The 17,833-nt window shown below is 43.3% G+C and overlaps 1 protein-coding gene across 1 annotated transcript in view; it reads left to right on the top strand.

Annotated features, from left to right (window-relative positions):
- LRPPRC (leucine rich pentatricopeptide repeat containing) overlaps positions 1 to 6,434 on the top strand; it is a 113,764-nt gene extending 107,330 nt beyond the window's left edge. Inside the window, exons 36-38 of the mRNA XM_035111198.2 lie at positions 1,893 to 1,977; positions 5,013 to 5,155; positions 6,266 to 6,434. Coding sequence (XP_034967089.2) covers positions 1,893 to 1,977; positions 5,013 to 5,155; positions 6,266 to 6,337 — 300 coding nt within the window. The 3' untranslated portion in view covers positions 6,338 to 6,434. The remainder of the gene's footprint in view (positions 1 to 1,892; positions 1,978 to 5,012; positions 5,156 to 6,265) is intronic.
- Positions 6,435 to 17,833: the final 11,399 nt, after the last annotated feature.

Genomic DNA, 17,833 nt, shown 5'->3' with positions numbered 1-17,833 from the left:
ACCCGCATTTTGGAAAACGGTGCATTAAATATTTATTTGGTAAGTGGTATTCTGCTTAAGTGCCAGTAATTGCCCTGTTCCAAAAATGCACATGAAACTTGAAAACTACGTATTTGCTTCTTTTGTAGCAGAATTCGCGTGCCAAGATTCTAAGGACACAATCCACTGAGAACTTACTTTGCGTAAGCTCCATTAAAAGAGTAGAAGCTACACTAACCACAGTACTTCTCTCTAGTGGGTTCTGTTGCTATAGAGCAAACAACAGAATGGGAGATCAATAAATTAGAAGAGTAAAAACACAGGTCATTGTGAGACAACTTCGTATCTTTCTTCCACTACATTACATTGCATGTCATAGGATAGACATGAGAACATGAGAAGGGCCTGCTGGATCAGGCTAATAGCCAATTGACTCCAGCATCTTGTTCTCACATCAGCCAACCAGATGCCCACTAGAAGCCCGCAATCTGGACCCTGACCATGCCTCTGACTATGAAGGCAGAGCATAGTCATCGTGGTTAGTAGCCATCAATTGCTTTTTCCTCCATGAATTTATCTAATCCTCTTTCAAAGCCATCCAAGTTGCTGGCCATCACTGCCTCCTATGCGAATGAGTTTCATACTTTAACTGCATTGCATGAAGAAGTACTTTTTTTGTCTGTCCTGAACCCAACACTCTGCTTCATTGGATTTTCATGAGTTCTGAGGTTATGGTGGGGAGACTTTTCTCAATCCAATTTCTCCATACTAAACAGAATTTTATAACACTTCTCTCATGTCACCTCTTACTCACCCAAATGCTATACCTTTTGTCATAACAGGAGTTGCTCCACTCCCTTGATCATTTTGGCCCAGGACCACCAGTTCAGATCCCATTAGTGTATACTTTTTAATTAAGATTCCCCCCCCCAAAAAAACTGTACATCACTTTACAGAGGTTTGGAATTGCAGTTGTTGTTTTACTGCTCATTCACTCAGTTTGGAGAAGTCCTTTCAGGCCTCTTCACAGTCTCTTTGTTTTAACAACCCTGGATAATATGGTATCATCAGCAAACTTGCCTACATCCCTGTTCACCCCTAACTCTAGATCATTTATGAACAAGTTAAAAAGCACAGCCCTTGGGGCACTCCACCTGCTGTGTCCCTCCATCAGGAATGTTTCCCATTTGCTCCTGCTTCCTGTTACAGAACCAGTTCCTGATCCACAAGAGGCTCTCCCTTCTTATCTCATAACTGCTAAGCTTACTCAGGAGTGTTTGGTGAAGTACCAAGTCCAAGTGCACTGTGCCAACCAGATCAGCTCCAGATGTTTGTTGACAGTCCCCAAATGAACTCTTAGTGAGACAGAACTTCACCTTGCAAAAGCCATGCTGATTCTGCTTCAGCAAGGCTTGTATGCTTGGTTATTACCGGTATATCTCAAACAATGCTTTCCACCAGCTTCCCTGTAATTTCCAGGGTCTCTCTTTAAAAATTGGTGCCATTTCCCAGCCCTTGGGACAAGTTACATTTTTTTTGTTAGAAGATCAGCAATTTCACATTTCAGTTCTTTGAGAACTCTTCTTAGGTGGATACAATTTGGGACCAGCAATAACTTTCTTGTTGGTTTATTTCTGCCGTCATGCAGGCATTGGGTTAGGTAACATCCCTTGCCCCATGACGAGGCAGGAGCAAAGGATTCTAGGAAGTGGGTTCTCCTATCTCCAGTTTTTCTTTCCTGCCTTGTTGAGAGCAGTCAACCTTTTATCTCCTGAAACTCCTGCCAGATACATCCCTCTGGGTCGTGACCATAGCATATTCTTTTCCCTTAGTCCTTGATTCTTATCAACAAGGTATTTCTCCTTTGATGTTATATAACAAAAGTCTGCTTCTGTACCTCTCATTTTTTCTAGGTTCAGAAAATCAAGACATTGTTGGATCTAGTTCCTGACTTCACAGATAGGAGGATGGTTTACTCTTACCTTATGAAATGCCATGGTAAGATGCCACGTTTTTTTTTATTTCAGACCGTTTGCCAACGTGTGTAACAAGAACATAACAGAATTTAAAATTTGAGCATTTGGAACTTAATAGTCAAAGCTGGAGGTCTTTAGAAAGTAGATGTTTTAAGGATTGTTCAGGGCACAAATTGTTCTATGAGAGTTAGGACTCCTAGCCAATGACAAACTACATAGAAGTGGCACTGGTGAAGTTTACCTAGTAGCTGATGATGTGGGGCAAACAAAGAAACAACATTTTAACAAACCTGTAAGGAAGGCACAGCTCAATGGTAGCTCATAGGTCAGCACTGTGTATATATAAATGCCGTGTCTCCTTGGCAACCCAATTGGTCCCAGGGGGGTGTACTTAAATGCTTCTTTTTTTATCAGTTGGTCAAAAAAAGCTAACATGCTCAGATTCACACAGTACAGCATGGTTTCCTTCTGGGGAAAGCCACATGGGAGCCCAATTGACATTTCACCTTGGTAAGGAGGCAAAGAGCAAACCTTGTTGAAATCTTTATATCATTTTCACAATTTCATTTCTTTTTCTCCCTAATTCAGATTTCTGTACAGGAGACCGGGGGGGGGGTTGGGGGGGTGTCATTGGATTGGATCCAGGCTGAGTTTCTTGGACTTGGGTCCTGTTGAAATCAATGAGACAAATTTGGAACTTCTCATTGGTTTTCATGGGAACTAAGATCAGAAATAATTTAGTCTGGATCCAGCCAATGAGGTGTATGCTAAACAGTAGCATTATTAAAGGGAGGGGGGGCGTATTCTGTGCTTGAGGTGATACTTTTGTTGCAATCTTACTAAGGTATATGAAAGATGGAGATATTCAACTCTAGAACCAGAAGAATGCATACTTTCTTTTTTTTTTCAAAGCTAGTTGAATTCGTGAGTTTTCATTCTGCCTTCTCATCAGGTATATAAAACTCTGAGACTGTGTCCAAGACTGGTAAGGGGAAAAAGAAAGAAAAACCCGAATTGTTAGTCTTCCAAGAATAAAGAAATACTAAGAAAACGTCTAAGTTGTGCGGTCCATTAAACATAATCTCACTGTTACATCTTCCTTTTATTGTTTTTTCATACAATAGATACTTCTATTTTAAAGAAATGGGAAGTTAACAATTTCTATTATACCTTCATTAAACCATCACTTTGCGCAGGTTCTGAAGCCTCCCACAGTTGGAAAGCAACTCATCCACTTGCAGCTGTGAGTGGGAAGCTTTTCCTTGACAAATGGAGGGGTCTGAAACATGCATCTCTACAGATTATAAGCTTTTTATTTTTTCCCATGTATAGCATTAAGTAACTCTTATTAGGAAGGCAGGTACCAGAAAGGTAAATGAAACGAAAAGCAGTACAGCAAAAAGACCTGCTTAGTGGCTCTGTCACTCAAGCAAGCAGGAGAGCAGGGTTTTTTGCTGTCACGGTCTCTACTGGGGGGGGGGGGAGTAGCAATTGGACATCCTAATTTGCATGCTCTGCTTACGAATAAATCTCAGATTCAGTCCCCTTCCATGTTCAGGTAGGGCTGACGAAGATTCCTGTCTGAATCCCTGGAGGGCTACTGGCAGTGAGAGTGGAGAATATTGAGCTAGATCAGGCATCCCCAAACTCGGTCCTCCATATGTTTTGGGACTACAGTTCCCATCATCCCTGATGACTGGTCCTGTTAGCTAGGGATGATGGGAGTTGTAGTCCCAAAACATCTGGAGGGCCGAGTTTGGGGAAGCCTGAGCTAGATGGACAAAGAGTCTGAGTCAGTGTAATTCCGCTTCCCATGTTAACAGATGATGATAAAAATAAATAAATAAATAAATAAATAAATATTTATACCTCAACCATCTGGCTGGGTTTCCCCAGCCACTCTGGGTGGCTCCCAACAGAATAATAAAAGCACAATCAAATGTCAAACATTAAAAACTTCCACAACCAGGGTTGCCTTCAGATGTCTTCTAAAAATCAGATAGTTGTTTATTTTCTTAACATCTGATGGGAAGGCGTTCCACAGGGAAGGCACCACCACCGAGGAGGCCCTCTGCCTGGTTCACATGTAAAGCAAATCCTGGCTCAGTGATCCACAGACTAGCCTTAGCGAAGTGGCCGTCTTGGGTGCTCCCCTCTCCTGGGTGGTTAGGAAGAGGACATTGGCAGAGTTTGGTTTCCTTTTTGCAGAATCCTGACCATTACATTCAAAACCAGGAGTTGCAGTTTAAAACAAACACTGGTAAGTTTCGTAACAAACCAGCGTCACACCCTGGGTTACAAAGCTGGCTTGTGAGATCAACCCTTGGTTTGAATGTAATGGCACATCAGGAGTATGAAAATGAAAATGAAACTAAACTCTGCCAAAGCCCTCTTCCCAACTGCAGAGGAGGAGTCTTTAGCATTTTTCCCTCGCCGAATTAGGGAATGTGGAGCTCTCACTCTTCGACTAATGCCACAGACCTAGGAATGGCTTCATGAAGGAATAAATTCAGGACCCCTCAGGACTGTGGGCAGTGCAGGTTTAAAGGATGTATTGACACTGATCTCAAATAAGCTTTGTCTGTTTCATTTGCGCCAATCTCTTACTATTCGAATGAAAACTTAAAAAGCTGCATGCAGAAAAGTAAACTGTTACCTTAGAATGTTAATTGGAAGAGGAAACTACCACTCCCCCCCCCCCCCGAAACGTGGTACAGGGAGTTGGCTTATCTCTGAGGCCTTCTTTGCAGCGGGAGCCTCAAGAGTCCCCTGACTTGCCGTCGCTGCTTGTCATCCCCAGAAATTCATCAAGGGGCAAATTTAATCTGCAGTTATGAAGCTTTTGTTCATTTTATCACAGTAATTCATCGATTAAAGCCAGCATCTCTCTCTACTTCAGGTCTACTTGGTTGGAAATTATTGCAGAGCAACACATTTGAATCTTTATGAATTGAGTGGAACTAGAAATTTCTGGCATAATGCATTCTGGTTGATTGGTAAAACTGTTTCATCTTCTGTAATGGTTTCCTCTATATATCTTTTTTTCCCCCTCCTTAGCATTAGATGAGGATGTGCCTTCGGCAAAAGCTCTGTATGATGAAATGAAAGCTGAGAAATTGCACCCAGATGAGTTATTTCTGAAACGTTTGGCAGTTCTCCTTAAGAACGCAGGAGAGCCTGTTCCTTTCACTGAACCTCCTGTGAGTGTTTACTGATTTTTCAAAGAAATACCTCTGGGTGTGTGTGTGTGTGTGTGTGTGTGTGTGTGTGTTGCTAATAAAACAAGTGGCAGGCTTAATTACTCTGGGATTAAGGCTTCACAGAAAACCCTCAGAGGAGTCTACAGATGAAGTGCTGAGTATATTGTGGCATTGTATTAATCTGGCGTTAGACTTGACTGGTGGGAGAAGGAAGCCTTCTGGGGCTATTGTGTTTAAAGTATAAGATCATTACTGAGCATTCATGTTGAGGTGTGAGTTTATCAAGCATCCTTGGAGTGTTTTATCTCTGGCATTTAAACTTTAAATGATTTCCGCACGCTTTAGTTCAGAATGGGTTTAAGTGTTAGCTAATTGCTAGTTTTTAAACATGAATGTTCCCCCCTCCCTCCAAATAGCATTTGTAAGGATGAATATGTAAAACATAGGAACTAATTTTCTCAGGCAGATTGACTTATCTTTCGTAATTTTGCCAACAAAAAACACAAACCTTGCCCCCTCTGTAAATCTGCTTAATTGAGGGGAACAAATGTATTAAAAATGTGGAGACTTCTTGAAATAACTTCTTCAGTATGTTACTTTAGAAGGAGAATCTACAAAAGCCAGGTAGCAATGAGTTCATATAAGTTGCAATTGGTAGTGGTTTGTGGCTAGAGCTAGGTTATTTACAAGACATGTTTGGGAGGTTCATAATATTCTGCGACAGAAGAAAAAATCTAAACTTTTCACGCCTAAGGGGGCTCATTTATGGTCTACGGCAGTGCTGACTGGGACTGATGCGAGTTACAGTTCAAAATATATAGAGAGCGAAATATGAGCAAAGGCTGCTCATATTTACAAGGGAATTTATATGGAAGGTATGTATCACTGTTGATGAAGTTTAAATTAGTCTTCCTCAAGTTGTGTGGACTCAAGTTCTTCCTAAGCCATAATAGAATATTATTCTTTGCCTTTTTCTTGATCAGTGTTAGGAAAACAGGTCGTAGAACAGTAAGATATTTGGGGGTTGGATTGATGGACAAATAGCTTAGCATATACACTAAAATGCAAGTTTGTCTCCTAACTTTCTTTTCTTCCTCTGATCTGCTGTAGGAGAGCTTCCAGTTCTACGCAGAAAAACTTAAGGCAGAACGAGAGGGACATTCTTCATCAGATGAAGATTAACCTTTTAATGCTTCAGTTTCTGCTAGTACTATTGTGACTGTGAAATACTGTTTTTAAATGTATTATTGTCAGGGGGGAAATAAAATAGAAAGTCGGATTCTTCATTGTATAATTGTATAAAATCACCTGACATTAAGCAGTTTCATTTTTCCCCCCTGAAGCGGTTTTATATAGTTTGCTGGACCTGCTAAAATGACTGTAAAAGATTTTTGCTTCACCTAGGGCCATGTGTGATCAGTGTACACATTTGCCATCGCGCCCTGCACACCGACACATACAGCCCCCGAAACAGTTCTAGGTATGTGATATGGTGAGCTGAATTTCGCAGAATAAATTCATGGGAAGTGTATTTATATGTACTGTTTGCTTCAAAAATTCAGAAATTATTGAACAAAAGAAGGGGATTGATTAAAAGGGCACAGAGATTTGGTGTGAGTGATGGCCATGGGCCTCAAAGCAGCAAACAGCAGTAGACGTGGGTCAGGGTGTTTATATCCCCATAAACATTCTGATCTGGAAAATCCAGGATGTTGTCTGGAGTTCAGGTTTTACAAGCTTTTCACAGCAGCCATTAGGGATAAAATGAACACTGATATCCTGCCAAGTTCAGCATCAGCAATCAGATTTCACGCTTCTCTTGGCTCCTACGGAGGAGCAGAATTCGCACAGCCCCAGACCACGTGGGTGTGTTGACAGCCGAAGCCTTCAGGCTTTGCAGAAAGCCTTAATTGAGATGTATATTTTTCTGTGAAAACATCAGTCTCTTAGCATATGATTGCTTTTCAGAAAGCCCATAATCTTCATAGCCACTGCACCACTGTACATCGAATCTCTGCTTGGGTTTTATTTTACTTGTAAATACAGCATAGAAATTGGGGGAATAGCAGGAGATAATGGATAATTAGGTTTCAGCCAGTTGATATTTGCTCTTCTCTTTGTCAGATTTTTGGACAATAGACCATATCTTTGAGCGATCGATGTTAAGTTTGTTTGCAATTAATCATACCCATCTTATGCAAACAAATGAACTTGCATATGTTCCAGTTTTCTTTGTGTATAAAACACACAATGGAGAAGTAAGGAAAATACACTTTTTGTTGCAGGCACTTTGATATTTTTAGCCTACTAAAAAGATTTGAATCTAAGGGTCATAGGTTTGAGCCCCATGTTGGGCAAAAGATTCCTGCATTGCAGGGGGTTGGACTAGATCAGGGTTTCCCAAACTTGGGTCTCCAACTGTTTTTGGACTACAGTTCCCATCATCCAGTGGTCCTACTAGCTAGGGATGATGGGAGTTGTAGTCCAAAAACTATTGGAGACACAAGTTTGGGAAACCTTGATCCTTGAGGTCCTTTCTAACTCTAGGATTTTGTGACTAAAAGTAGCCATTCTCCTCTTTAAAGTGTGGTTTATAGCTGCGGAATACAAAGCTAGACTTGGAAGAGTTTATGGAGCTGCTTTAACCACAATCGTTGGCAGCATAGATAAGAAGTGGCAAACATTTTCTAGCTCGATGGCCACATTCTGTTTTTGGCAACCTCCCAGAGGCCATATGCAAGTGATGGGCAAAAGTGGGCAGAGCAATGAATATGAATGTTACTTTTGTACAGTGGCCTAGTTTCTACACACCCTCCCTTCTCCATCCAGGCGAAAGCACTCAAGTCTATGAAGCAAGGTTAGTACAGGATGTGGCCGGGACAAAGGGAATGCATTTGGCCTCCAGACCTGTAATTTCCTACCCCCTGATAAAGACAGTACTCTGCTAGACAGACCAGGGCCATCTCAAGCGTGTTGGGTGCTCTGGCACCATGGTGCGGAGATCGCTCCGGCGCCCCCGCTTCACCCCGTTTCTTGCCGCGGCTGGTGGGCGGGCGCAGGGTGCAGCACGGCTTCTGCCGCGCAGCGCCCCCCTGGCACCCCACATCACCCAGCCTACCCCTAGAGCTGGCCCCGAGACAGACCCAATGGTGCGAATCGGTATAGGGCTAAAGTATAAAGACATGTTACTGAGAAGACACACACTGGTGTAATAAACTAGCAGTAACCATTCTGGGGGCCCTATCCCCATAGCAAGGTGCATCTTTTTGGCACATTTCCATGCTTTGTATTTTATTTTCCTTTTGTTGGTTCTCCCCTATTGAGCTTTCATTTCATAGTTGTTCACATGCCAGCCAACTCAACTGCCCAGCCCACCCGATCACTTCTTGGAGTGGTTTAAAGCCACAGCGTCCCCTGGTAAAAGGCTGAGATTTCTTCACCAGCCCTGTTTACCTGCTACAGCCTTTCGCCGTCTTCCCCCAGTGTATTTTAAGACACCCCTTGAAAATAAGCCATATGCGGTATTTTCTTGAGTAAAATAAATATAAGACGTGTCTTAAAATAGGAGAAACACGGTATACAGGGCCAAAGTCGTTTAGCACTTTAAAGCACCAATGCTTTGAATTGTGCTTGGATACGTACTGGAACCACGGTTATATGGTCCCGGCAGCCAGTCACCAGTCTAGCTGCTCTCGCTACCTCTGCGTTTTCAGAGCAGATGCCAGGACATCTATTCTGTGGTTGAGGAAAAGAACAGTGCTAACAACATGAATGAAAGAAAAGGAGGTGCCTTCAAGTCAAGGGAGGCTTTTGGCCCTGAGAGGATCAGATTAAACCAGGCATCCCCAAACTGCGGCCCTCCAGATGTTTTGGCCTACAAGTCTCATGATCCCTAGCTAACAGGACCAGTGGTCGGGGAAGATGGGAATTGTAGTCCAAAATATCTGGAGGGCCGAAGTTTGGGGATGCCTGGATTAAACCATCTATGGAATGTTAGCTTGCTAAGTAATTCCTTCTCATAACACCAGGGGCAGCCAATGTGGTACCCTCCCAAAGTTGTCTACCATCCATGGCCATAGGCTATGCTTGATAAGATTGATGGAAGATGGGAATTCAACAGCATCTGGAGTTGGACCACATTGGCTGTCTCTGCCACAGACAGGCTCAATAGTATCCTATTGTGCTCTTTCCACACCATAGGATGTTCAAAGCAATGTGCAGCAATCCTAGAACACAAGTCAGCCTATTGAATTGCCGTAGTCAAAGTATCCCTCTTTCTGTGATGAGATATACTTGCACCGAGTGAAAAAAAACGGCTTTGTAGTGCTCAACTTACCACTTGCCCTCAGTGCTTGTGTAGACTTAAGACAAATATATTTGTGGCTGAAGGAAAACAACAACAGCACAATCTGGCTCTGTGCTTGAGTGCCCTATGAAGTCGGCTTTATCTCACTTTGAAAACCGCAGGCATTTCTCATTTCCTAAACTACAACTTGGGAAATACATTTCAGTATAATAGCACCGTAATTGAACTATGTCACGTTGGAAATCCTTTCTGTAAGGTCACAGCTCTTATTTTTAAAGGTCATCTGGTAGCTCTATTCCATTCAGGGAACTGTTGCAGAAACTGAAGTGCATTTAAACTGCAAATTCAGAAGAGAAGTCTTGTGTGCTGGGGAAGCCAAAAGGCAGTACTTTTAAGCACTCAAGAATCTGCATGCTACCTCTAGGAGTCAAAAAATAGAATGGCAAAGTCCCGACCTCCTTATTCATGGAAGGGCAAGGAACCTCCCTCTTCAGTCCTGTGTGTGTGTGTGTGTGTGTAAAACCACAGTTGATACATCTATCTCTGCTCCCATTTGTAAAATGCATGCATGATACAGAGAATGAAAAAGTCGTCTATTACACTCAGGGTCATCTGATGAAATTAATTGGCAGTAGATTGAGCATCCTAGGAATGGCCATTTAAAAGCTGCAGCCTTTCAAGAAAACTAACCCTTGTTACAATATCCTATCACTTCAAAAGATGCTAAGGTGGTTGTGAATTTGCACCTTCAGCCCCTTTGGGTTCAACGATGGGCGCTCTCAGATGGAGCTAATGGCTTCCTCCTTTCATTTGAAATGTGTCACTGCGGGCAATTCTCTACTGTTAAGAAATGTGATCTGTTCACTCCAAATCAACATTACAGCAGGGAAGGTTTTCCTACCATCAGCATTTGTGCCAGTTCGCCTTTCGCACATTGTGTATGACAGCTTTGCAATGGTGTCTGCCTTTTGGAAAACAATACAGCTTTTTAAGCACAAAGAGTAGACAGCGCCACAAACATTTAAAGAGGTTAAAAGTTCTTTGCCTAATCGGCAGCCGGTTTGACTGATATATATGCCTTCCTGAAAAAGATGGATGATTGACAGCAAACTTGCAAAATGCTCCATGGCAGGTCAGCATTTCAAGGAAACCAGTTATGTTCACTTAATTTATTATATATTGTATGCCACCACATATCTGGTGGATTTAGGTTAGTTTAGATTAGAATCACATAAAGCACAATCCCTGCATAGTGCAGTTGGTTAGAGCATGGTGCTGATAACGGGAAGGTTGCAGGTTCAATCCCCCTATGGGGCAAGCTCAGTTGCATATTCGGGTTGGACTAGATCAGGGGTAGGCGACCTAAGGCCCGGGGACCAGATGCGGCCCAATCGCCTTTTTTTAAAAAAAAATAATAATAATAATTTTTATTGAATTTTACATAAAAAGAGAAAGGAAAAAAATATATTAAAAAAAGAAAATAAGAATTTTTAAAATATATATATATATGAAAATATGCCTTCTAAATCCGGCCCACGGAAGGTCCGGGAATCAGCATGTTTTTTACATGAGTAGAATGTCTTTTCATTTAAAATGCATCTCTGGGTTATTTGTGGGGCATAGGAATTTGTTCTTTCCCCCCTCCAAAAAAATAGAGTCTGGCCCCCCACAAGGTCTGGGGGACAGTGGACCCTGCTGAAAAAGTTTGCTGACCCCTGGACCAGATGATCCTCAGGGTCCCTTCCCACTCTATGATTCTATGAAAACCAATAAAACGCAGCCACCAACGGTATAGCAAAACAGGATGGAAAAAGAAGTTGAAAGAATGTCAAAGAAGGCACCAGTTGAACCTCCCTGGAGAAGTAGTATGTCATTGTCGAACACCAACCCTTCCTGTTCACCAATTACCTCACTGATTATGATGGGGGCATCCCAAGAAGGGAATTGGGAGATGGTCTCAGGACTCATGCAGTTTTGTAAAAGAGAAGGCACTTCTTTAGGCACTTAGGTTTCAAGGAGTTTATATGTAAGCACTAGTACCTTTGAATAAGGCTCCAAAACAGACCAGCAATCTGGAAGAAATGCATGTTTTGCAGAGCAAAAAATAGTCGAAGGGGTGCTTCCATTATACGGTAGCTCCTTTACTTAAAAGCAACAACAAAACCACATGTGTGCTGCACTCTGTATAGGTGGGGTTTTCAACATGGCAGCTGCCGGAACAGAAGTGCCTACCGAAGCTTGCCCATGAAAGGACATGAAATTATTGCAACAATTAGTGGGTGTTCAGACCCTCCTGTCTCCCCACCTACTGTTCAAGCTTAGCAGTTCTCTGCAAACCTCTGCGCTAATACAAAGCAAGCCAGCTTCCTCTTTAATTGGACACCTTTGTCTCCTTTCTCAATGCAATCCAGAGAAAAGGAAACACAGGTGTCTTTCCCATAGGGACTAATGGTTCATTGCGGCAGGCTACTGGCCTCTCAGGGGCACCCCAGCGATTGGGGGATCTGTGCGGCTTTGCCGGCAGCCTCCCCTTTCCCTGCACACCACCAGATGGTTGGTGGGGCGCAACGAGCCACTGTCGCCTCCTCTCCCTCGGCCGTGGGAATCCCCTCAGCTGCCGCCCGCCGAGCCGCTGTCATCTGAGGGAGCGGCGGTGGTGGGAGCGGCTCCCGAGGGGCCTCCTCTGTGTCACCAGTGCCTGCCACCCCACCATAGCTGCTAAGTCTCCCATATTCCCCGGGAAACCCCCATTTTTCCAGCTATCCCCAGCTGAAAAAACGGGTTTTTTTTGTTTTTCCCCTGTTTATTCTGGCGCGGTGGCCATTTTGGAACTGGGCGGAGCATGCTCAGAAGCGACTTTTGATGCTGCATTTAGTTCCAAAATGGCTGCAGCGCGATTCTGGTGCGGCGGCCATTTTGGAACAGGGCAGAGCAGCATCAAAATTCGCTTCTGAGCATGCTCTGCCCAGTTCCAAAATGGCGGCAGCGCTACTTCTGGTCTGCTACTTTCGGTCCAGTCCCTTATTTCTCAGGCTGGAACTTGGCAGGTATGCACCCCACCACCACCACTCCCCAGGGCACAGGTGGCGGCGTGGCAACCGCCTCCTGCTCCTTGGCCCACTGGGCAACAGCGAGAGCACCAGCAGTGGGCTGTCATTGTCAGGCAGCAGAGGAGGAGGCAAGCGAGCGCAGGGTTCTGGAGGTCTGGCCAGCTGCACCACAGCCACCACAACAGCGGTGTCTTCTGTGGGCGGCAGCTCCCGAGGCTGCAAGGTGGTCCATAAGTTGGGCCCCAAGTTCTAAATTCTGGGAAAGGGAGGGGGTGCCGGAAGGATCTCTGTGCCACAGCGCCAGATGTGTTTAAGACGGCCCTAAGGAAACGGCTGCAGTTGATATGGTTGGGGAAAGATGAAATGTAGGTGTTTTCAAGGGAAGTGGTAGTGTAGGGCAGGTGTAAGGGGGAAGGCTTATAGGGAACAGCCCCCCCCATCAGGTCGAATTCCTCGCAGAGCAGTAAGTCCAGCAGCGGGCCAGATTACAAGAGCCAGGAAACAGAAAGAGAGACCCAAGGCTCTGGCAGCCTCAGAGAGCCCCTGCTCCAAGGGGAGGGAGAGAAAGCTGTGGAGGAAGGGACCGGCAAACAGTCAGAAGGGAGGCCCTCCCCCCCATGCCTGAATTGAGATGAATGGCTCCCCGTAGGAGCAAGGGGTGGCGCTTTGGGGTTCCCAGGCTGTTATGTTGGGCGCGAAACAGAAAGCAGCCATTGCGAGGTTCCGACTCAGACTGAGGCAGACATGATTTATGGACACTTTGCACTGTAAATAATATGCACAAATAAAAACATCTTAAAGACAAGCAAATGTGGAGGGTCGTTACTCAAGAGTAGCCCCAACAACCCCTGACAGCAGGGAAGCCTTTTGGGGGGGTGTCAGGTGACCCAGAGCAAGTACCACTATGGCACAAAAGCAGGGATTTTTACAAGGCCTGCTCTCTCCCCAAACTGCCATAAAATTAGTTTCTGTGAACTGCACTGATTGCAGAAGCCACTATGGCACCAAAGATCCACAGTGGCACTGACATGTGCTGGGTCTGTGATTTCACAGGTCAGCCTATGGAGACATTCCTGATCTGCAGTTGGATGGCTTGGGGAAAATCCTGCGCAAAAATCCTGCCAATCCTAAAGCAGCTATATATGTCTATCTGACCTTTACTTTCTTCCTTTTCCATGCCCTGAAGCAGCCATTTTGTGACCGGTGCCCACAATTCACAGCATCAAGGCTTCATTCACTTGGCCATCTTCCAGTGTGATATACAGTATATGCATTCATCCGCCAACAATCCCCTACTGCTTTAGTATAGCGCAAAAAAAAAAGGCCAGCCTCTATGCAAAAGAATAAATGGAAACAAATCGGACAACAGGAATATCAGATCTAAATGCCAGTGGGGGAACATTTAAACCTTCCAGGACACCCTGTAGTGACCTTGCAGTGGTCGTCCCAGAGAAATGGAACTTCAAAGGGAGACTGAAATGTGAAATCTCTGAATTGCAATATACCCAAAGGTTCGATCCAATCAGTTGTGTTAAGTAGCTTACCAATGCTAGGATAGCTGTTATCAGCATTGTTTTGTGTGTGACCTACCACTGTTAATTAAATAATGCACACTCCCTATACTTTTCTGCATTGCATCACCCTCTGACCTCACTGTTTATCACCCGTTCCTGCCCCCCCCCCAAAAGCCTTCTCTGTATCTACCTGTGACTCAAGATAAAACTCAATGCATCTGAAATGGACTGTAGTTCACAAATAAATGAAGAGGTGAAGGTAAGTATTTGTGGGCATACACAAGGTAAACTCCCCACAAAAAAGTCCTCATCTAATTGGTGAATGCTCAGTGTTTAGATGGCTTTTTAAACAATACAATATTTTAAAGATGTAAACAACTAATAAGGCACACAAATCCAGCCTTTTCTGCATTTTCTTTTCCCCATCTACCTGTCTAAGGTGTTTGTGGTATGAAAAGCACCAAGAAGACAGTACTGAGCATGCCCAGGAATGCAGGTTTTTTTTTGTGTGTTCGTAAGAATATCTTTTCTAAGCAGCACCTTCAGGAAAGTGTCTGTTGTACCACTAACTGCAGGGGGCAGAAAAATTATGGTAATTTATAGCTTTGCTATTGTTACTCGTGCACATGAGTGTGTTCAGTGGAAATTTATCAGGCTCCTGGCATTGAACATATTACAAAGCAGCTATAATGTACTTTTTATTATATGGAAGTGCTGATGAGTTCTCCATGAAATGCACAAAGCTAAATATTCATACCCTCTTCTTTATTCTTTCTTTTAAAAAGACCACATCAGAGATAATGCACACCCCAAACAGTTGACTGTATTAAGACCCATTGTAACCGGTGGAAGGAGAGGGGGTGGGGTGGGGAAGAGCGAAATGAATTGCTTTTTTTGAATAAAGATAATACTTAGCCAAACTATCACTTTAAATGATTACTAGCAGTGAAGGCTTTGTTCATTCAGAAAGGAGTGAAACTGTTAGACTGGGAAAGCTGCGACCATTGAAGTAAGAATAAAATGAATGTTGTGCCAGCGTTGAGTTGGCTTCTTATCATACCAAAATGGTTTCAAACGCCATTACAGACTAAGTTCAGCAAAACACTGGCATGTATGGTGTTTTTTTTGGTTTGGTTTTTTTTTTTTTAGGAATCTAAAGACCAGTTACCTTAATTTTGTATTCTACTTGTCAGCAAAGAAAATTAGTATTTCCTTCTTTTTTCTCTTTCTTTCTTTCTTTCTTTCTTTCTTTCTTTCTTTCTTTCTTTCTTTCTTTCTTTCTTTCTTTCTTTCTTTCTTTCTTTCTCTTTTTTTGCTTATCTTTGTGGTAAATTATTCCCTAATCAGCTACCTTGCCTTTGCCTTTTGAAGCTCATCATACCTGGGATCTGATTATTGTTTTGTTGACAAAAGAAGAAGCAGGTAAAGAAAAAGAAAATAGACTGTTAGTGGTGGTAATTTGAGAAGTTGACTGAAATTTGGATGTGTTTTCTCTGCATTTTCTGGGCTCTAAGGTTACTAGTCGCATGGAACCTCTAACTTGCCTCTCAGTTCCACTGAGGTTTTGTCATGTGTGCTCGCTCTTCAATTAGACTTTTTACCTTTCTGTGTTGTATTTCTTGTACACTGCTTAGAAACCATGGTAGTTAAATGGTATATAAATAAACATAAATAAATTTTATTGGAAAATATAGAACATTCCTATTTGAAGGATCCCTGAGATATTGTCAGTGGAGAGTCCAGAGAATTAACTAGGTGACAACTGTTTTCTTCATATGCCCCATTGCACATAAGGTGTGTTGCATGTTGTGTGTGCATACTGTGGAAGCTCAGTCAAGTGGTTAGGACCATCACAGAAAACAGCTGTTTAGCAGAGCTATCTTTACTAGCCCAACACCCAAACTAGGGCTGCCATATGTCCTGATTTTCCAGGAATTCGCCTCCGAAAAATGGCGTCCTGGGTTATTTTTCAGAAACTGTGCAAATGTTCTTGCAAACTGGCATCAGGGGTTAAATCGTGCCGAAAATGCCATTTAAAAAGCTCCCAAACTCAGAAAAGCTCAACAACTCTATCCTGATTTTCACTTTATATGGCAACCCTACCAAACACATTCTTTTTAAACAAACTGTTTACAGATGTTACAAGTAGCCTCCACTCTCTGAGCCCAGAGAGGGTTCTTTGCTTACAACATCCTTGCCGTGCCAAAGTGCACAATTCAAGTATTGAGTTCAGTTGCTTGAAAAGTCCTGCAACTCTTCACATAGTCCTCAGTCTTCCACAGTCTTCCAATTCCTCTTCACAAAGTGCTCCACACTCTCTGCTCTATCCCACCCTGAATGCTGTAACCTGAGCCCCTAATCTACCCAGCATTACCCACCAGTTCTGCCCAGCAGCACCAATAAGACAGCCATAAGATGCCTGCAGCAACATTGTGGAGAATGGGTTACATGCTGACTCATGGAAAATTAACCCATTTTTCACTTTCATTAACATTGTGGTATTCCATAGAGAGAACTGTGTGCCTCTACAAGGGAAGGTTTAAAAAAATTGGCTCTTTTTATTTACAAAAAAAAAAAAGTATATAAGGAGGAGATGTGAAAGGGGAGTGATAAAATTATATCTGTTTTGTAGAAGGTCAATAAGACAAGGTCTTTCCTTCCACTTTCCTAAAATTGGAACCCAGGGTCATCCACTGCAGATGTATTATGGAAGATTCCGGCGAGTAAAAGGAAGAACTTCTTCACAGAATGTGTAGCTAAATGATGGGATTCACTACCATTCAGTACTAGCTACTCGTGAACAATAGCTGGAGAGAGCTACTGTGCTCATGTCTTGCTTTCAAGCGTCCCACTGGCATCTGGTTGGCCACTATGGGCACAAGATACAGGACTTGGTGGGCCTTTGGTCTAACCCAGCAGGGGTCTTCTTTTCCTTGCAATGCTGAAACTATAACGTGGCCAGAAAAAATCCACCCCACTTATTTGTGCTAGCCCCTTTATTGATTTGTTTGTTTTATTTGTTACATTCACACCCTTGTTGTTGTTTAGTCATTTAGTCGTGTCCGACTCTTTGTGACCCCATGGACCAGAGCACGCCAGGCACTCCTGTCTTCCACTGCCTCCCGCAGTTTGGTCAGACGCATGTTGGTAGCTTCGAGAAGACTGTCCAACCATCTTGACCTCTGTCGTCCCCTTCTCCTTGTACCCTCCATCTTTCCCAACATCAGGGTCTTTTCCAGGAGTCTTCTCTTCTCATGAGGTGGCCAAAGTATTGGAGCCTCAGCTTCATGATCTGTCCTTCCAGGGAGCACTCAGGGCTGATTTCCTTCAGAATGGATAGGTTTGATCTTCTTGCAGTCCATGGGACTCTCAAGAATCTCCTCCAGCACCATAATTCAAAAGCATCCATTCTTCGGCGATCAGACTTCTTTATGGTCCAGCTCTCACTTCCTTTCATCACTACTGGGAAAACCATAGCTTTAACTATACAGACCTTTGTCGGCAAGGTGATGTCTCTGCTTTTTAAGATGCTGTCTAGGTTTGTCATTGCTTTTCTCCCAAGAAGCAGGCGTCTTTTAACTTCGTGACTGCTGTCACCATCTGCAGTGATCTTGGAACCCAAGAAAGTAAAATCTCTCACTGCCTCCATTTCTTCCCCTTCTATTTGCCAGGAGGTGATAAGACCAGTGGCCATGATCTTCGTTTTTTTAATGTTGAGCTTCAGACCATATTTTGCGCTCTCCTCTTTCACCCTCATTAAAAGGTTCTTTAATTCCTTCTCACTTTCTGCCATCAAGGTTGTGTCATC

The sequence above is a fragment of the Zootoca vivipara genome, chromosome 3, assembly GCF_963506605.1.
Source record: "Zootoca vivipara chromosome 3, rZooViv1.1, whole genome shotgun sequence".
Taxonomy (NCBI): Eukaryota; Metazoa; Chordata; class Lepidosauria; order Squamata; family Lacertidae; genus Zootoca; species Zootoca vivipara.
Note: the sequence above shows the minus strand (reverse complement) of the source record. Positions and strands in the feature narration are given on the sequence as shown.